General features: G+C 44.8%; 1 protein-coding gene across 2 annotated transcripts in view; it reads right to left on the bottom strand.

The window, feature by feature from the left end:
* Nucleotides 1-21533, bottom strand: part of AMOTL1 (angiomotin like 1) — a 133072-nt gene that overhangs the window by 22127 nt on the left and 89412 nt on the right. For both annotated transcript variants that reach the window (XM_079928746.1, XM_079928745.1), the window contains exon 7: nt 2623-2768. In XM_079928746.1, coding sequence (XP_079784872.1) covers nt 2623-2768 — 146 coding nt within the window. The remainder of the gene's footprint in view (nt 1-2622; nt 2769-21533) is intronic.

Below are 21533 nucleotides of genomic sequence, written 5' to 3'. Positions count from 1 at the left end.
GAGAGGCAAATTAAGGTAAAAATTGATTTATGTAAATGTCACATCAGGTATGGATTTAGACTCACTGATCAACCACTTCAAATTCTTACCCTCAGACTTTGTTTTCTTCCAGTTAGGAGTTGGACCCATGTTCATAAATCCCAGGCACATTTCTAACTTTCTGGGGATTGGCTGGTGCCAAAAATCAGACTGAGGCTTTTCCTTGATCTGGTCCCGGGTGAGGAGACACCAGATGCTATTTCCCGTCACTCTGTACCTGGGCATGCAGATGCCTTGCGGGTGATTCAGATCCTGAGTTCAACCCATGATTGCACTGGCAAGTTGGAACATGCTAGCGATTTAAGTGTTCGCTGCAAAGGGTGGTTTCCGACTTAGCAGGCAGCCCTGCCAGGAGCAATGTCTGTGCCCTAGCCAAACCCTCTGCGATAAAAAACGAGGTGCTGCTGACCTTTTGCCGGGGGGCGCGGACAGCAACTTATAGCCTTTTCTACACCTACTCTTGGGATTAGTTTTCATCTGACTCTTTCATTCACTGTGCCTTTGATTGTTTGAGGACCTACTAACTGCAGGTTCCTGCGCTAGAAAAGCCTCATCTGATAATCTATTTTGTGAGTACCATTCATACACCCCTTACCACGTCGTAGACTGTATACCATTCTCTGAGTGTGTAGCCCCTAGAATATAAGTGCCGCGAGATTTGTCTGCTTGGGGCAGAGTGCACAATACGTCCCCCAGGCCTGGAACAGTACCTGGCATCCAGTTGGTACTCAATAAGTATTTGTTAAATGAACGAGTTAATATTATCACTAACCAACTGCAAGATTCTTGGAGGCATCGATCTCTCTCATTCACCCTTGGATCAGCCTGAAGTCTAGCAAGGAGTATATAATGATGATGATGACTAGTAGTACCAGTAATTAATCGGCCAACATTTTGGAGGCACTACCATGCCAAGCTTTGTGCTTTATATGAAGTATCTCGTTTAATCCGCCCAATAACAATAGAAGGTAACCTCTTGTATTACCTCCGTTTAACAACTGAGAAAACTGAGGACTGAATAGGTTAGTGACTCACTCAAGGTCACAGGGCTGATACACCACCCGTCTAACTCACGTGGTCTGCCTCTAGAGTCCAAGCCCTTAAGCATCATGGGAAGTTATGGTAAGCACTCAGTGTGAGCCATCCAAACTGAGTTAAGATCCTTCAAAAGAAACTTTAATAAGAACAAGGAGGGACACTGGAAGCCAGACACATGAGACATTTTGGAGAAGTTACATACAGTCAACCAAACACAGATCCTATATAAATATAATGACAAGAAAAGACCCATAATGCTGATTATAAAGAACCTGTCTTCAAGGAGTTCACAACTTTTGCTTTAACAGAAATATTAAAATTAAAATATTTCAAAATTATCACTTTCCTTCGCTCCATACATGGAGATGGAGCCTTGATAAGTGCCCTCAGAATAACTTCTGGCCGCCCTTCCTCAAAGCAGACCTCCTGTCCTTCAGGGGTCAAGGTCACTTTCTGTAGCAGATAGTTTCCTGTTTAGTGAGTTGCTTGCTGGTGACAAGGAAGAGACTCTGGGGCTGTTGCCTGGGATCCTCATGCTAGTATTAAAACTGTACATAGGACTTGTGGGGTTTAACGGGACAGGTTGAATGGACAAGACCCTACTGACTTAACAATCTTCCCCTTTAGCTGCATTAGCCTTGAAGTTGAAGTTTGCTGAGACACCCAAGCCACCTGGCGCCAGGAGATGTTTCCTGAAGGGACAGCTTTTTATTGTCGACAACAACAGCAACAGCAGTTGGATTAATAATAGTGCTGTTTCCTGCGAGCCAAGCACCAACTCGGTCCTGGTGGAGAATATCTCGGTCATGCCGCTCTGTGACTTGGAGTTTCTACTCTCCAACGTGGGTCTGCTCGGCCCAGCCTCACCACACACAGCGGATACAACAGGCTCCCCTGTGCTGCTGTGTCTACAGCCCGGATCCCCTAGCCGGCACCTCAGGAGTGGTCATTCTACTTCCCCAGTCAGGCTTAAAGGAAAAGTCTACTTCTTAAAACTTCATCTAAAGGCTGGATTTCATCAGAAACCACTAAACCCATCACGCTCGAGCGGCATCAACGTTTCCTGGATTGGGGGGTCATCACCTGGCCAAGCTAACTTCTGAAAATTGGAGACAGGTTTGCTGAACACCCCCCCAATCCCACCGCATCAGAAGACTTGGCCTTTTTTATGCAATCGAGAGCCCAGAGACACAGCACTTGAACTGTTAACTGAGTCTCTTTTCTCCACAGGCACCAGTGGTTCCCAGTCCTTCCATTTATGTTCAGCCTTGGACACCTGCCAGCCAGTGGGCAGCAGCCTGGGTTTAAGGCTGAGACTGAACTCTTTGCTGATGCTTATTCACGTCTGCCTCTCATCCTCTGCCCGGCTCTGGGGTGGATAAATTCTGTTTTTATTCATTTTTATTTGGGAGGTCACCTACATCGCTCCCCTGACTCAGCTCCCTTGGAGTTGGCTCTGGTTAAAGTTGCTGGGTTAGGAAACGGAAATGGAGGCCCTCGGGGCTCTGTGCACTGCACCCCACCCCCCGCCCCCCGCAGGCTCACCTCCTCTTCCAGCTTGATGACCCTGGCCTGGGCGTTGCTCAGAGCCTGGTCCAGGATCTCGATGTGTCTCCGGTGGTCCTCACTCGCGGTCCGCACTGCCGCTAACTCCATTTCTAACTTCTCCTTTTCCTTCAAGAATTCTTTGTCTAGAAGGGAGATGGGAACAAAACGACCTCTATCAGAAGGCACTCACCCTCTGGGCTCATTGCCAGTCTACATCTGGCAAGGATTAAAAGTAAAAAAAGCATACAGAAAGTAGAGGGTTGAATTACTGCCTTTGCTCCCTATTCATAGTGGTGGTGTTTGTGAAGCAAGGATTTTCTCAAAAACCACTGTCGGGCTTCCCTGGTGGCGCAGTGGTGGGGAGTCTGCCTGCCAATGCAGGGGACGTGGGTTCGCGCCCTGGTCTGGGAAGATCCCACCTGCCGCGGGGCAACTGGGCCCGTGAGCCACAATTACTGAGCCTGCGTGTCTGGAGCCTGTGCTCCGCAGCAAGAGAGGCCGCGATAGTGAGAGGCCCACGCACTGCGATGAAGAGTGGCCCCCGCTTGCCACAACTAGAGAAAGCCCTCGCACAGAAACGAAGACCCAACACAGCCATAAATAAATAAATTAATTAATTAAAAAAAAAAAAGTTAAAAAAAAAAAACCACTGTCAACTATAGGTATAGTCCAGGTCACAGTTCCAGAGATGAATGGCACAAAAAGAACCAGTAACCCTGTGTTCTCAGGGACTCACTTCTGTACAACATTTACTTTAAGGCTTCAAATTAACCTTGGACCTATGATTTTCTTTCAGGCTCACAAGCTCTCCAGCTTCTACCTTCCAAACCAGTGATGGAAAGGCAGGCAATACTAACGATAATACTAACGCTCTCATTTATAGAGAAATAAACCAAGGTGCAGAAGGTTAAGCTTTCGGTCTGAGGCCAGGCGGTAGAGGGGAGCTTCAACCCGGGCCTCCTATCTCTGTCTGGGTCCTCGTGCATATGACCTGGCCTCACCTCTTCTCTTAGTTCTGCTCAAGAGAAGAAAGACAAAGTGCTCTGGATGTGGGGAAACAGCTGTCCTCTCATTCAGTGACACTGTAGCTGACGGTGATCACTGTCACTCTGCACATGGAGAGGAAAGGCTGCCTCACAGTGGCTTCCACACAGCTCTCCTATAGACTTATCCACCAATTTACTTAAGCAGGCAGGGCCCACGCTGTCATGAGATCAGTATCATTTACTGAAAACATTTCTCCTGTTACAGAAACAATGCAGGCATGCCTCAGAGATGTTGCGGGTTCCGTTCCAGACCACCGTAGTAAAGCAAGTCACATGATGTTTTTTGGTTTCCCAGTGTATATAAAAGTTATGTTTACACTATACCGTAGTCTATTAAATGTGCGATAATAGCATTATGTCTAAAAAACAATGTATGTACCTTAATTAAAAAATACTTCATTGCTAAAAAATGCCAAAACAATGAAAACAGTAACATCAAAGATCACTGATCACATACCACCATGACAAGTATAATAATAATGAAAAAGTCTGAGATACTGTGAGAATTACCAAAACATAACATAGACACATGGAGTAGCTGCTATTGGAAAAATGGCGCCAAGAGACTTGCTCCATGCACGGTAGCCACAGACCTTTAATTTGTAAAAAATGCAATAAAACAAAGCACAAAAAAATAAGGTATGCCTGTATATTTTATTTTTAAGGTAATTTAGAATATTTAGATATGTTGATTATAATATGGGAAAACTTGAATGGACTTACTGTGTAAGATTAAGGGATTGGTTAAATAAACTACAGTAAACCCTACAATAGAATAGGATGCACCCATTAAAGCTAAGTAAGAGAATATTAGTGATGAGGAAAAAAATCGTCATTGTTGAAAAACGGTGGTTACAAAACCCTATGCACACTCTTCCAAATTTGTAGAAAACAGGGTGTATAATTAAAAGGGTAAGGGCAACAACAACAGTTAGAAATTGATTTCTCTGTGCCCACACCACTCAGATGCCTCATACTGGTTACCTAGTCCTCCTGGCAAACCAAACTGAAACACCAAGAACCAAAGTCTGCGAGCTATACGAGCACGTGACAGTGGTTTCACTCATTCATGATTTCCTTGTATAGCCATTCATTCATTTAGCGAAGAGTTATCAAACATTAAGGACCAGCCCTATGGGCACTGAAGCAATAGAAAGAACGCTGCCCGTAAGGAGCGGGGGAAAAATGTGGTTTTGAATACAGAGCAAAGACACTTTAAGGCTGCCAATACTCAATAAACAACTCGCAATTTTAAAGCCGGAAGGGATCATAGGAAACACCCCTATCCAGTTCTGCCCCCTTTGTTTTACGGGTGAGGAAAGGAAAGCCCAGGAGCAAAGGCACTCATCCAAGGTGCCCCGCCAGCTGGGGCACAGCCAGGGCCGGATTCCGGGTCTCCTGATGGCCACTACAACGTCCTTCCCGCTGGACGGCACTGCCCTTGCTTTGTGACTTATGTTGACGGGAACAGGGTGCAACGGGAAAGCTTCGGAATGAACAGAATGAAGGAGCAGACTTTTACAGCGAGCATTGGCTGTGATGCCTAGAAATAATGGCGCCTCTCGGAAACACAACGAGGCCACCGGGATGCTGACCCAGAAGAGAGCACTACTTTTGGGCTCTTATACCCCACTGCAATGACCAACTGCCCTCCCCGCTTCTCCCTTTCAGTGGCATGAAATGCTGCCTCCGAAACTTCCTTCCCAGTGCATGGAGAACGGGCACGCAAGAGGCCTAAACAAATGGGCCAGGAGCAGCCCACTGGCTCTGGGGCCCACCATCCACTGCCACCAGGGCGGACCAGAGCATTTCACGCTTTCTGTGCAAAATTACTGACATTTGAGCACTAGCTCCCTGGGTTTGGACAACATCTGAACAGGCATGGTGCCCACTGCCCTCGTCCAAGCTCTGGAGGGCACCCGGGACTTAGTTACTCAGTGGGCAGGCCTGGGAATGAACCACTGACTTCAGAGCTTCTACCTGCTTGTCAACCTAAGCTTAACAGTTCTTGTCTTTGTTGAGGGCAGTCAAGGACACATTAATTTTGGCCAGAGGCAAAGTCTAGAGGCCAAAACCAGAGCTGCTTGCAGTTTTCAAACTGATGGTCATAATTATTGCTGTGTCACAATGACAAACATTTGGATTTCTGAATTAACGAATACCCCTCCCCTCCAACACACATGCACGGGCGCACACACACACACACACACACACACACACACACACGCATCCAACAGTTGCTATTCCCTTGATAGGCAGTATCATATTGTGGATAGAGAATGGACTTTAGCATCAGAAAGACCTGGGTTTAAATCCTAGGTTCACCACTTTCCAGCTCTGAGGCTTTGGGTACGGTATAACCTCTTTGAGTCTCAGCTCCCTCATCTATCAAACGGGAAAGATAACATTTAGACCATGGTGTTGTTGTGATGACTCTGTTGACGGAGATGATGCATATAAAGTATGAAAGGACCTAAACATCTAAGACTTTACCTGTTTAGGTCATTATTGATGCCCTGAGCCTAGAACATTGTCTGACTCAATAAATATTGTTGAATGAATGAGGGAATGAATGAATGAATCTCTACTGTGTGCCAAGTTCATTGCTGATGGTATAAGAAATGGCAGCTCTTGTTAGCATTTAGCATTTGGCATCCTTGGGGTCTCCTGACAGCCTTTGTTATGCAGCAGTCCACTCTACTCTGAAGCCACCACTCATCGGATGGCCGGTACGGACCCTGGACGTCTCTGGTTCCCTTCTCTGCCCAGGCTCCCTGAACCTCACAGGGCGCACATCAGGACAAAGATGTGGGTGTCAGACAAAGACTCCATCCATTAGCTCTGGAATGCTTTTCAGGTCTCTGGAATTCATGGGTCCAAACATCTTTGTCCTAAGTTTGGTGACTTTAGACCTCAGGCTGAAGCAGTATCAGTTAGTGTCACTCACACTGGCTCAGAACTCCTTGTCCGTGGACAGGAAGCAGTGTTCTCGATGGCAAAGTTTTAAAAACCGATGTTCATGACAATTGTGATAATAACAAAATATGCTCATGTCTATTGAATGGGTACTGTGTTCCAGGAACGGTGCCTTATATTATCCCCTTTAATTCCTCCATTTATACTATTTCCTTTAAGTTTACTCTATGAGGTAGGCGCTATTATTATTTCCGTCTTCCAGTGGAGGAACATGACATTAAGAAAGGATAAGTAACGTGTCCACAGAAGTGATGCCCGTGAGTGGGAGAGCGAGAACCGGCATCGGCCTCTCTCTAATGCATGTTCACAGGCACGGCGCTATACTGCCTCTGCTGTGCAAGCGTGCGGGGATGAAGACCCACAGAATAACAGAAGCAGGGGGCGTGGGAGAGCGCCATTGTAGCGCAGCTCACTGTGGCACAAATTTAAGTATGTCACAGATCATATCATGTATCTCAAAATACAGCAATTAATCCTCATGTGCATCCCTTTGCAAATATTAATTAATTAAGCATCTGCTACATGGAGGCATCACAGAGTACTAGATAAAAGCGTGGATCTAGGGCTTCCCTGGTGGCGCAGTGGTTGAGAGTCCGCCTGCTGATGCAGGGGACATGGGTTCGTGCCCCGGCCCGGGAGGATCCCACATGCCACGGAGCGGCTGGGCTCGTGAGCCGTGGCCGCTGAGCCTGCGCGTCCGGAGCCTGTGCTCCGCAACGGGAGAGGCCACAACAGTGAGAGGCCCGCGTACCGCAAAAAAAAAAAAAAAAAAAAAGCATGGATCTAGAATCAAGCTTCCCAGGTTCATATCCAGCTCTACCACTTATGGTTTTGTGACATGAAGTAAACGGACGTCTTTGTGCTTCAGTTTTCTTGCCTTTAAGCGAGGATCACAATAGTACCCACTTCAAAGTGCATAGAGTAAGTACCCAGTAAATGTCAACTATGATAATGCCAAGGTTATCGTTGCTGTCAAAAAATTGTGATAAATCCTTGGGCTACATGGTGCATAGGACGGAGCATTCTGCTCTCAGCCAGGTGGGAAGAGTGTCAGGGACACAGGCAAAGGCAACGTGACCAGCTGCTCCAACTGATGCTTGCACAGGGACTGTGACAACGCAGGAAGGACCCCTACCTCAGGCCAGGGTGTGAGGAGGAGGTGGTGTCCAGGCAGTGAGCCTATGTGGTGGGGGTCACTGTGCCCCTTAACTCCCTGGAGACATGAAAACTGGGTGTGTCAGAACCACTGGAAGATCTCCCATCTCTCTTGGGAGATGCCAAGGGTGAGTCCCATGAGCGAAACCACCTCACAGGGAAGTCCTTTCAGTCTGTTTATTAGCTAAGCCCCCTTGGGATGGATCTCAAGAAAGATCAGCCTCACACTGAACTTTTGGCTGTGCTCCAATGTATATACTGAGAATTCCTAGAACAGGCAAGTTGACACAAGGGAACTCTTGCCCAGTGTGGTCTGTTTACTCAGTGGATATGAATTACCCTCGACTGTGTGGAGCAGGGCATTGTTTAGCCTGATGGCTCCGGTCCCATTTACACAGAGGATGTCTGCTCGCACACAGTTTATTCTGGAAACCACAGCCATGGCATGGGCTTTGTAGCCAGGCCAACCTGGTGTGATCCTGGCACCTTCACATACTGGTTCACCTTGGACACGTGACTTCCCCTCTCCAGACTCCATCTCCTCAGATGGAACTAACAAGACCAATTTTGCAGGACTCTTGTGAGGATGAAAACGATGACCTGTAAAATACCTACTACGGGGCTTGGCACATAACAGATACTTAATAAACAGCAAGAGCTAAGACACATGACACCCAGGCACTGTGCCTTTAGTTTTACAACAGAACCTCATTTCCTGAATCCTTATATCAACTCCACTTGACAACTGAAAAATCGGAAGCAAGATGAGCTATGATACTTGCAACAGGTCAAATGGTAGTCGCTTTTGTGCCTCTACCCCTAGGTTAGTCTCTTTGCTTGAAAAAGAGCAGAAGTGGATGGAAGTGAGAACTGGGCCCAGAATTTAAAGATGCTCCCCTTCCATCTTACCCTGCTTTGCCAGCTCTGCGTAAGCTTTGAAGTGGACAGTCTGGTGAAAGAGTTTCTGCAGTTACTATCTGAGCACTAAGCTTGACTGCTAGCTGAACCATTGGGTGGTGGACCCCAGTAACCTCTGTTGAGAAACAGGTGGAGCATGGGCGTGGGGTCTGGCAGTGGAGGTGTCAGGGCACCGTGCACTGCGCTGCTAGTTTTTAATGTGGTGCTCCAACTTATGGCTGGAGCTCATGGCGGGGTGCAAAGCTGTAACCTGGCCCTTCTCGAGGAGGAATTAATTTTCTAGGCCTTTCCTGATATAATGGGTTTTTGATGAGTTTTTCCCTAAGCCCAATATAGCTGGAGGGACAGAGGAGTCTGGTTGCCACCAGTTTGACCAAGGGGTGACTAATTCACTAGAATGCTTGGAAGGCATTTCAAGCATTTGGAGAAAGAGAGGTCTTTCTCCAAATAGCATGATATCACCTATATGTGGAATGCAAAAAAATGATACAAATGAACTTATTTACAGAACAGAAATAGACTCACAGACATAGAAAACAGACTTATGGTTACCAAAGGAGGTAGTAAGGAGGAGATAAATTAGGAGTTTGGGATTAACAGATACACACGACTATATATAGATAACCAACAAGGACCTACTGTACAGCACAGGGATCTATACTCAATATCTTGTAATAACCTATAATAAAAAAGAATCTGAAAAGGACTATATATGTATACGTACATTATATATATATATATATATATATATATATATATATATATATATAAAACTGAACCACCTTGCTGTACACCTGACACTAACACAAAATTGTAAGTTAACTATACTTCAATTAAAAAAAAAAAGAGGCAAGTGTGTCCTCACCTGGAGTAGACAGCTTTCACAGTGGCTGCCCAGACAGCACTCCACTTGGAAGCATGTCTACTATACTCCTCCCTTCACAGGGCTAAGTTCTGAGCAGCCCATCTGCATCACAAAATCCTGCTCACCCTCCCCTACCCACCACTCCCATTTGACAGGATCAAACCTGAAGGGCCCTGTGACCCAAGCAGAGTCACTTCCAGTCTCTGGTCTGGGACCGTGTGAGGGGGAGCCTCTGGGTGAGAGCGGATGCTGACACAGAGAGGCAGCCCAGCTCTGAGGCTAGTGAGCACGTCCCACGTGTGCACTAGAGAAACAGAGCAAGCACACGGTGGAGAGTGAAGACTCGAGCAGATGGACATGGAGAGGTGGATGAGCGTCCACGGTGAGAAGGAGAGCGGGAAACAGAGCCACACGGACCAACATTGAGCCCCCCAAAACCATCTGCCCCTTGATTCTCACAAACAGGCCAGCCCAGGCCCCCGGCCCCTGGCCCCTGCGAGGCCTGCACACACGTCCTGCCTGGGGTCTCCTTCACACACAAAGATACTTCTTTAAAAAAAAAAAAAAAAAAAATCCCTCTTATCTGGGCCTAAGCTAGCCCAGTTGGATTTTTCTTTTTGTAACCAAAAGATCACTAAGACACTTTCTGTTGTTTCTTTACACCTCTATTCCCGTCTCCACCAAGAAAGGACTTGATAGTAATGCCTTAGGACAAGGCTGACCAACACTAATGGCACTGACTCTGGTAACTAGTCACTTCACCATGCTGATAAAATGGACTCCCTCTTCTGAAAAGATGTCTGAATAATTACTTGCCATATTATCTCTTCCTAAAATGTTTCCTCCTGTTTCTTCTTCCTCAGGATTCTTTGGCCCTGAGTTCCATATCCCAGCACCATATCTTGTAATTCTGAGCAGCTGCTGGAGCCTATTCCGAGGGTCAGCTATGATTTATGGGGTAACTGAAGTCAGATCCTCTTCGAAGTCCTTTTTTTTTTTTTTTTTTGGCGGTACGCGGGTCTCTTACTGTTGTGGCCTCTCCCGTTGCGGAGCACAGGCTCCGGACGCGCAGGCTCAGCGGCCATGGCTCATGGTCCCAGCTGCTCCGCGGCATGTGGGATCTTCCCGGACCGGGGCACGAACCCGTGTCCCCCGCATCGGCAGGCAGACTCTCAACCACTACGCCACCAGGGAAGCCCAGAAGTACTTTCTTCTGAGGTTGTGGGAGTGGAAAGACAATAGGAAGGTATTCCAACTACTTCACTATCCGCAAAGCTATTTAGGTTCATTCTGCCTCAAAGACATGCTACCCTTGGAAGCTCATTCTTATATCTGCCCTCACCCCTTTGCCCCGGTTTGAGTGTCAAACTGACAAACCCAGAAAGAGATCCCCAAAATATAATCCAAACAGAGCACTGTTCACATCGTGTAAGAGTGATCTGTTCACATGAGGTTTATTTGATACAAAACAACACAAGAGATGACCTACCTTTAAAAGCCACACTCATTCATTCGGAAATGAAAAAGCTGACCCCATAACGCCCCTGGTTTGGCTTTTTGTTATCTTTTAAAAATTTGCTGATAAAGTTTCTCAGGTAAGGAAGCTCGTTATTTCAGGAAAGGGTGTTGGGCGCTCTGCCTTCCCTGTATGCATGTGCAAGTTGCCATGGTTCCAGGCAACGGGAGACAAGGGTTGTGAGTGGGCGACTAAATAGGTCTGTTAACAAACACAGGGACACTCCAGCCAGGGCTTGTTTTTAAATGGCTGAGAGTGAACTATTTTAAAGCGAATTGTGTAATAAAGAAAATTAAGAAGGGGAGTTCAACCAGACTCTGTTCTGCAGAGCCCTGGGAGAGAGAAGGATGGGGAGAGAGGAGAAAAGGGATGCCGTGGGCCAAGTAGGAAGGAGGAGGCTTCTGACAAACACACCCCTGTCTCAACCAGAAATCTGTTCGGGTTTCGTGCGTTTTACATACTGGGCTTCCAGATACGCTTCCTTTTAAACAAGAGCTCTGAGTTTGAAAGCCAGTGGTTCAGACACTACAAGAGAAACACAGATTTGTGGAAATGGCTATTGTTAAAATGTAGGGAAGACATTTTTTTTGAGAAATGAATCAGTACGAGAAAGTGAGGCAAAGACTGAAGTGTGAAGGATTTATTCAATCTTTGTTGCCCCAAGTTAAAAGGAAAAGAGAAACTTTCCCTTTTACAAAGTATTATGGTAGCAAAATTACTCTAACATGCAAATTAGTTTCCCAGGCCCACCCTAAAGGCTACACACTGCACGAAGCTTTTCTGATTCCTTCAGTAAAACAGATCTCTCCTGTACGGGAGAACCTGCACACGTACACTCTGCTGGGGGAAAGTAGTTCTTTCACGAGTCTTTATACCATATTCTGCTTGTACTCCAGGTACAGTGGCTGATGTCTGTCTGACTTAGCCTTCCTACTGGGCTTACTTCATAATGTGTCTAAACCCCTCTATCTTTGTAGGACTTTAGGAATCTAAGATAGCGTGTTTCGTCTGCGAAGAAAGAAATATGACAAGTTTAGGCAACAGTCACCAAATAAGAGGATCCTATCAATACAAGATCAAATTTTAACTGGATATTTAAAATAAAATTCAAAAATGATCCTTTTCAGATGCTTATCACTGGAAAGTAACAAAGCCGAACCACAAAATCTTCTAGTAATCTAACGGAGGAAAACAACACATTTTGGTCTTAACATACTTAATTTATCTCTTGCTCTTTAATATCCAGGAAGTGAGTTTAATACCCCAAAGTGCTACTTTTTGTAGCACCAAATGTAAAATATCTCAGGTATGATTTGGTAAAATACTTATTTGAATACCAGTAAAAGCTCTCTTAATATAACTTTTTCTAATCTACTCATTCTTCATATTGCATTTTTTTTTTTTTTTTTTTTGCGGTACACAGGCCTCTCACTGCTTTGGCCTCTCCCGTTGCGGAGCACAGGCTCTGGACGCGCAGGCTCAGCGGCCATGGCTCACGGGCCCAGCCGCTCCGCGGCATGTGGGATCTTCCCGGTTCGGGGCACGAACTCGTGTCCCCTGCATCGGCAGGCGGATTCTCAACCACTGCGCCACCAGGGAAGCCCCATATTGCATTTTTATTTTAGAAACTATACTTATACACCCAGGTATAAATCATAGGTATTTTTTTACCTGCCTAGATTTATACATATGTAGCCTGCAAACTCACTTGACTGAATATACACCCATTCATCCAGCTCAGCTTCCACATGTACTGTTCAACCTTCTACTTTATTTTTTTTTAACTTGAAGTAAAAATGTACTGCTACTTCTGTGTCACTGCAGACAACGTAATAACAAATTAAGCAATGAGTTAAAAATGCCACATAAATACAGGATGCACAGGGCATTTGATTTTGACTATACACCTACGCGTGAATCGATTAACAACTAAACCTGATAACTTACACTTTCTATAACCTCCACAGAAGTCCTTTTTTGCTTTCTCTTTTCTTAATACAAAAAGGTAAATAACATACACGTCTATTTCCAGGTATGACAAAGTAAGACCCTACCAGACAATCTGGCTGCCCCTGCAGAAAACAGCCATGAAGCCTGGATATAATGCAGAGAGCAATGACCTGACAGGAGTGAAAAGTGAGGCAGGCCGACAGATGGCGTGAGAGGCCACTCACTGCAGAGGACAGAGCTGCACCTGTGCTGGGGCTGGACTGTGGCCATTGTCACATTTCATGGCACTGTACACTTAAAATGTGTACACTTTATTGTGTGTACATATAGGTATATATTATATACCTATATTTGGTTTAATTAAGGCATTATTATAATATGTATAATAAAATGATACTTTCTAAATGCTCCCTTTGAAGGGCAGATATGGCTTAACGCCAAAACCTGGCTGAAAGATAGAAGTTGATGCTGAGGAAATTGTTATATCTGGGACAGAAGGGACTCAATCTACGACTGACCAGGGAGAAAGAAATGCATCACCTGCAATTATATGTTCTCCCTTCCTTAACTTCTGCGACCCCTCCCATTGTCATTTTTGTAACTTGCTTTGAGCAGATCCTTTTTTTCTTCTTCTTTCTACCAAACCACAGTCTTTGTCAGCAAGAAGAAAATTAGTAGCAGATGCAAGCTTATTTTTAATGGTCCAAGACCAAATTTTCTGAACTTAAAGCAAACACTTCGTCCTGTCAAAGTTCTTGGATTCCATTAAGATACAACTGTATGCTCTCCCTCCAATTCATGAACCAAAAATAATTTCAAAAACTAATTGTAAGAAACTATACCACAGGGTTACTCATTGTGTTCTGCTAATTTTTTATTCTTATCATCCAGAGAACAAAGAGTTTAATTTCATAGACATTTTGAGAAAACTTTTAAGAGTCTAAACTCTATGCTGGTCTCGACAGTTTTTTTTGTTTTTGTATCTGTAGTGGATTACCCAGCAAGGCCTTTTATTATAACTGGCTTTGGTTCAAAGACAGATGTAGAAGTCAGAAGCACAGAATGTTCATTCCAGTAGTTAGCACTCATTTGAGATGGTTTGAATACATTATTATTAAGTCACATTACTGGGCTAAATAATTTGCAGTAAGACTTCTAGTACAAGAATTATTTACGTTCGCTTACTAAGGCTGAATTCCTCTCTGGGTAAAAATGTGAAATCTTTCATCACCCCCAGAGCCAACAGAGATGACCTTTGGAGAAGGGGAAGGAGAAAACAAGAAAAAGGAGGTGTTCTTGTCATGGTCTTGCATTAAGCACCTAGGGGGCCTTGGACAAATCATCTGTTCATCCTTGGTCACAGTTTCTTCTTTAACGAAGCATGCAGGCCATGCTAAACGAGCTCTAAAATCACGGGGAGTCCAACCCTGCCACCTCTTCCCACCTCCCTGGTACACAGGAAGTGGCTCTCCAGAGTCAGGATGCCCTGGGTTCAAAACCTGTCTTCTCCGCTTACCTGCCTGTATGACCATGAACAAGTTACTTAACCTTCCTGTGCCCCAGTTTCCTGATCTATTAAATACCTGTGACACCTCCCTCACAGGGCTGCTTGGAGGATGAACAGAGACGGTGTACCTACAGAGGTGAGCACAGCGCTTGGCCCACAGTAAGTGCTCAGTCCGTGGTGGCAGCTGTTACTGCCGTTAGATGACCTGAACCAGGACCTGAAGGCCAGATTACAAGGGAGCACCCCTGCAACTCCACCTGAAGATAAACTTTGAACCATCAGATCAACAGCCTCTGTAAACTCTGTCGCTCACAACGGCCATCAGATGGCCTTCTAAGGAGCTCTGGTTCAGAGGACATGTGTATTACTGGTAACCAGACTTGTGACCTTTCAGGTCCTTTCCAACCCTGATATATAAGATCTGCAGACATCATCTCACAGCAGGATGCTTATGGGAGGATTTACGGCCCTGCTGGGAGAGGCACCCCTGAGACCTCACTACCCAGGCAGTTACTAGCCATGGCTAACCACAGGGCTGTCCTGCCCAGCCCTGTCTCCATCGTGAGCTAATTGTGGATCCCCACTGGGCTAACTAAGGTTTGTGACGGCATTTGTATGTGTCTCAGTTTATCTAACGTGAAATAATCACGCTCACCCGATTAGGAATTAAGTAAAAGATGACCGTGAAACTCTCCCAGGAAAGAAAATAACAGTTATATCCTGATTTATAAATTAGGACAATTTACAAAATAAGACCTAAATACTTCTGAAGTTCTTTATTTTCCATCCTCCTTTTGCTGGGGTTTCTTCTTTCCCTTTCTCTTCCATGACCAGTGCCTGGAGCAGAGGTTCACAGGCTATGCCCTGCAGGCCAAAGCCAGCCCACAGTCAGGCCACTTGTCCACAGCTCGTCTATGGCGGCTTTGGGGCTACAGGGACAGAGTGGAGTAGTTACGGCCCCCAAGCAGAGAATTATTTACATTCCGGCCCTTCACGGAAAGAGTTTGCTGACCTATGGCCTAGAACACTGCGCATTCATGGTAAGTAGCCAATAACCGTTTCTGAATACGTGATAATGGTCATCATTTCATTCAACATCCAATAAATGTTTATTAAATGCTTCTAAGCACCAGGTACTGTGCCAGCTTCTGAAACACAGTGACCTGGGGCTACGATGGTGAAGATGAGGTCAGGGTCCATGCCCTCGTGGTGTGGACAGTTTAGTACGGGAAGAGAGCAAATGATCATCCAAACACTTCCTTATTTACAGTATGATGAGTGTTTACAAAGGGAACAGGGTACTGGCAGAGTATATAAAAGGAAGACCGGATCCTATCTCAGGCAGCCTTCTCTAACTTTGAGCCGAGACCTGAATGTGGATTTCTTGCCTCTGAACTGCCAGCGAAAGTGAGGGGTCCCTGAGGCCACATGAAATGCAAATGGGTTTCAGTCTGGTTTTCAGTCTGTGCTTCCTCCATCCATCCGTCCAGCTATGAGTGCAAGGAACACAGAGCGTAATGAAGTTCGAGACACTTGATTTTTCAATCCCCAAACAGGAATGCTAAGCAAATAAATAATTTTAAAACCAACCAGGTGAAAAATCATAAGTCAGGTTCACCTGTTAGACACTGGATATCGACACATGACCAAGAGACCGTTCTGCTATCGGCTCTGGTTTTTTAAGCACGGAAAATCGGTCTAAATTGAGGAACATTACTCTTCACACTTGGGGAGAAGATTTGATGGAACATAAACAGATGCCCTGCAGCCTGGGTGCGCAGTTGGTTCTCATGGAGGTTTGAAGTTTCTTGGTGCTGCCTGTCAAGGTTGATCAAGCGGCTTAAGCACTCCTATGCTCTGCCTTCCAAACCCAGCAAGGCTGGCGGGCCACCCAGGCATTCTTTGGGAACACGGCCCATTGACCCCACCCTGAAAACTGGCAGGTCCTTTCAGAGAAGGTGGAGGGAGAATGCAAAGGAGCAGGAAGGAGTGCTGCAGAATAAATGCATGGTATAAAGTTTTCTTTGCATTTCCTATCATCGGTTAGCCCGAAGAGCTCTGCTGGCTCAATGGGGAGATGTATTCCTCTATTTCTTTAGAGGAAATGTAGGTACAGGGAGATTAAGCATCTAACTTCAGGTCACTGAACATGTCAGTGAGAGTCCAGGAACCAGAAGATGCGGTAACTGATCCAAGATTAGTTGCTTTAGCCCATGCCTACAAAACCTTTGCTTTCTAGGATCGCACAGTCCTACTAAATATAGACGTCATCTAAAAGATCATCTCCTTCAAAGGAGAATCATTAATTTAGGGCAAGAAAATTTTCCTGGTTTAAGAGATGCACCTTGGCAGGCTTCGTGGACGATTCCTTCCCCTTTGCCCGGGAGCTGATCTGTGGTGTCTGGCATGATCTATGGATCGGTTAGTGTGAAAATATGGCCGGCTGCTACAAAAACTTTCCTATACCATAACCAGCTCTCATCTCCAACATAACCACAGCAGAGTAAAGAGAAGGCGTCAGGGAACCAGAAGTCAACTATATTGTAGTATATAGCAGTCATTTTCATGAAAAAATACTACTGTTCCTCATAGTAGAAGATTTCCCTTACCTGGATATCTCCCTATTTGAAAAACCAAGGAAGGAAGGGAAGGGGGAAGGTGGAAGGCCAAAAAAAAAAAAAAAAAAAAAAGTCAAGCATTTTTAAGTTGCTTCTTCTTCTGAAGGTAGTTCATTAATAATTTCGCCTAATATCTTGAAATAATTGAGCAAAACCAGAGGTAGCTCCCAACATGACTGGGAGACATTGAGCTAAAAAGAACGTTTTGATACTATGCACCATATGAGAATTTCAAGCCTGTTGTTACAGGGATTTCCCACTTTTACTCAGCCCCTCAATAAACATTTATTGAGTGCCAGGTACATGAAGATCCAAAGGGTTTTAATGAGGGTTGGGGATGGATGTTGGTAAAGAATGCCTATAATTCTCTCACCTAGTGGAGGAGATCCATGCAAAGGAATGGTGCCCACAGAGAATGTAGGCAGGGTAGGTGCTTGTAGTAGGGGCTTCGCACTGAGTCAGGAGCTGCAAGCACCAGCAGGCCCACAGAGGAGGAAGAAGCCCAGTGCATCCACGTGTGACAACATCTAACCTCGCCTTCCTACTGAAGCCTGATAGAAACCCACAACATGATGTAATGAAACCCAATGAGGATTCAGAATAAGCTCCTTATGCTCTATGTAGGTCAACAGAATTAATGTTTATGTCACTGTAGTTTCTGCTTTGTGTTTCACACAAGCCCTTAGAGGAAATACAAAAACCAGAGGGATTTTCTTTTAGGAAATTATTTTTGTCTCTTTTATGTTCTATAAGAGACAGAAAATCAAAGTACCTAAGATAAAATTCAAGGGTAAGATGACGATTATAAGATACACTGAAAATGGCAAGTTACTATTATTTTTAATAGAGTGGTCCCACACTTTTTTTTGGTTCATTTTTAAACCCATGGGGATTATAAGGCAAAATCCTATGAATTAGTCTTGACTGATTTACACCCATTACTTATTAATTTAAACAAATGAATGCCCAAAACACCTTTTTTTCTTAGACAGGGACATTTAACAAAAGCCAGAATCTGACTTACATAGACTTCAGTGTAACCGAATATGCTGAATCCATGGGGCCTAAAGAATCCTAATGGGGTGGTGGTGGGGAGATAAGTTGATGGCCATCCTGTAACATGACTGTGTTTCATCCTGGGATAATACAAGTGTGCCAGAGCTAATCAGCTCCCCCTCCACTCAAGAATATAAGAAGAGCATCTGTGCCAGTCTTGTTTCCCCACATCTAATATTTTATTTTTGGCTTTCTGACCAACTAGTAATGGAAACTCTGCAGTTACCAGTTTTCAGAAAGAAACAGTTAAAACGTTTCACTTATTGAGAAGACAGAGCTAAGAATGATGACAGACATTCCCGGGGCACTGCGTTTAGCGGACAGTGGCCTGTGTCTGGTGTGTGTGTGTGTGTGTGTGTGTGTGTGTGTGTGTGTGTATACACAAGCACACACGCATACATGTGACAAATAAGTGAATGGGAAAACTAGGAATCGCAGTAAGTTAAAAAAGCTAAAGGACCAAGAAGTCCCAGTTTCACTCAGTCAGATCAGAAAGGAAATTGGCTAGATGCCCTGTTTTTAAGGAGCAATTTGGCTGCAAACATATTTGGAAAAACAAATAAGTAAGACCAGAAAACACACGCACAAATTTTTGAATTCCTCCAAAGAGAGAAACACAACGCCATGAGGTGACAGGGAAAAACACTCCTCAGAGCCATCAGATTCCTAGGCACTCCATTCAGCAAGATTTTTAATACAGGCAAATCTCACGTCCGAGAGGAGCACAATTATCTCCCTGTTGAATGTTCATTTCAACTTGTAGAGCTAAGTGGTAATGACCAAGGCAGTCCTTCCAGGCCTTCATCAGGCTCCAACTAAAGAGCAGAATTTTGTTTCTTTAAAGAAAACCTACTCTGGGCAGCAGGGAAATTTAGAAATCATGCCAGGAAGGATGTTCCCCTTCCGTCAGCTGAGAGTTTACAGAAGTCCTCCCGACCGCTCATGCTGCAAGAGTGCCTTGGGCGCTCTTGGACCTGGACTCCAAGCTTCAACCTGAAGCAAAAAGGTCAAACATGTTATTATTCCCTTTCCTTCTAACTTTTCCACTGGCCAAGGTGGTTGTCAGGGGCTTCCCACCGTAGCCTTAGCTCCTGGTAGGCGTGAGCCAGAGAAGTCACTACTATTTGCTATGCAGTCAGACCTGCCTTTCTCTTAGCCAAGCATTGGAATCTCAGAAGACTCATTTGAAAAGGATGGCTCCTCTCTCGAGTGCCCAATGTTTATAATTATGATTACTAGGCACTGAAAAGTACTCTTACAATAGAGCTTCTAAAAAGCTATACCGATAACTGAACACATTAATAATTGCGAAGAGAGATAGTAATTTGTGCCTGCCATTCTGTGCCCACGTGCTAAAGGGAAAGCCTGACAGAGAGCACCACCCATCACCAGCCTCCAGGTACGTCTGCACCTTTGTTATTACACCTGCTCACTTAGCTATGGGCATGAGACGACTCAACATGCTCAAACCTTCACTGGGGGCTTCCATGGTGGCGCAGTGGTTGAGAATCCGCCTGCCGATGCAGGGGACACGGGTTCGTGCCCCGGTCCGGGAAGATCCCACATGCCGCGGAGCGGCTGGGCCCGTGAGCCATGGCCGCTGAGCCTGCGCGTCCGGAGCCTGTGCTCCACAACAGGAGAGGCCACAGCAGTGAGAGGTCCGCGTACCGCAAAAAAAAAAAAAAAAAACCTTCACTGGTTACTTAATCCCAACTCCTCCTCCTCCTGCTGCTTTTTATTGGTAAAGGACGACCACACATCTAGTGGCTCTAGTCACACTCTTTTCTCTCTCTCTCTCACTGTCCTTATTCAATTGGTCACCAAATCCTACTAATTTGTCACCTGTTTATCTGTCTCCTACCCTCCACTACTACTTCTGTCTTGGTTCAGGACCTCTACCTCTCTTGCCCAGATACTAAAATATCTGTTAACTAGTCTCCTTGCCTACAGGTTAGTTCTTCATGAATTTCTCTCCTCCTGTGCCTCCCTAATTGGCTTCTAAAATATAAGGCTTGCAAACAATGAAATCATAAACATACTTGAAGAAAACATAGGTGAATATGTTTATAATTTTGGATTGGAAAAAGCATTTCTAAGTATGACATAAAACCTAGAAGGCATAAACACAGTCACTTGAAAAATCTTCTGTAAGATAAAGAACACTATATTCAAAGATAAAAAAACAACTGGGGAAAATATCTGCACTATATTTGGCAGGGGACATGCTAATTTCCTTCATATATAAAGAGTTCTTCCAACTCACTAAGAAAAAAACCTATTGTAAATTTAAAATAACATATCAAGTCCATCTCTTGGCTACACCAGGAGACAAGAAGCTAATGCAAATAATTGTAAAGCTGTGAGGAAGGCGCAACGTGTCCTGAAAAGACCAGGTACTGAAAAATTGGTTAGATATCACTGCTAGCAAACCTGCTTCAAATGTCCTGCCAAGATGCAATTACATTACATGTCAACACTAAGGCACATTTCAGCAGTTGAAAAATGCCCCTGGACTCTCTTGTTTACGCCTCTGGAACACAGCAGCGTATGTTTGCACAGAACAAATCATTCCCTGTAAAGCTGGAAGGGCCTCTTTGCCTACGTTATTGATGTTTTAGCTTTGAGCCAGAAGGTTAAAATCTTTGAGAACATTTCCGAACTCACACGACACCAAAACCTATTAGTCCGTTAGCACAGCCTAGGCTGAGGGGTTACAGCAAATGCCCATCAGATGAAACTCGCTGACGTTTCCATTTTGACCCAAACTAAGTGACAAAATAATATCCCCTGACAAGAAGGCAGAGTATCAGCAAAGTGACGTCACTGACATAACTGCCACAAAGATACTTACTCTACCTAAGCACACGATCACCCAAAATTAAGGTGTCAAAGTCAAGTGCAAATAGTACAGATGACTCATTTTTCAAATGAAAGCTCAGATGAAATGGTAAATCTACTGCACCCACGAGAAGAAATAACTTTTGTTAGGAAAGTGGATAATTCAAGACGTTGATAGATATAGCTCTGTATGTGAGGCTGGAGCACGGGCCAATTCACCTATCTGCAAGACTGCAAAGGAATCTGATGCAAAAGCCCAAGGCTGTATTAGTGTCCATTTGCCAAAACAGAATTTAAAAAATGAAGCTGAGACTCAAAATGGAATGCAATCATGAGTAAATCTGGGAAAAACAAAGGAGCTTAACCCCAGCAAATAGTACTGGAAATTAGAAAGTTTAACCAATTGTTTCCCAGCCTTGAAAAGGTAGAGCTGCGTTGAGCGACCCAAGCATCAGAATACCAC

This window comes from Stenella coeruleoalba (genome assembly GCF_951394435.1).
Source record: "Stenella coeruleoalba genome assembly, chromosome: 8".
Taxonomy (NCBI): domain Eukaryota; kingdom Metazoa; phylum Chordata; class Mammalia; order Artiodactyla; family Delphinidae; genus Stenella; species Stenella coeruleoalba.
This window is presented reverse-complemented; position numbering and strand designations above follow the sequence as displayed.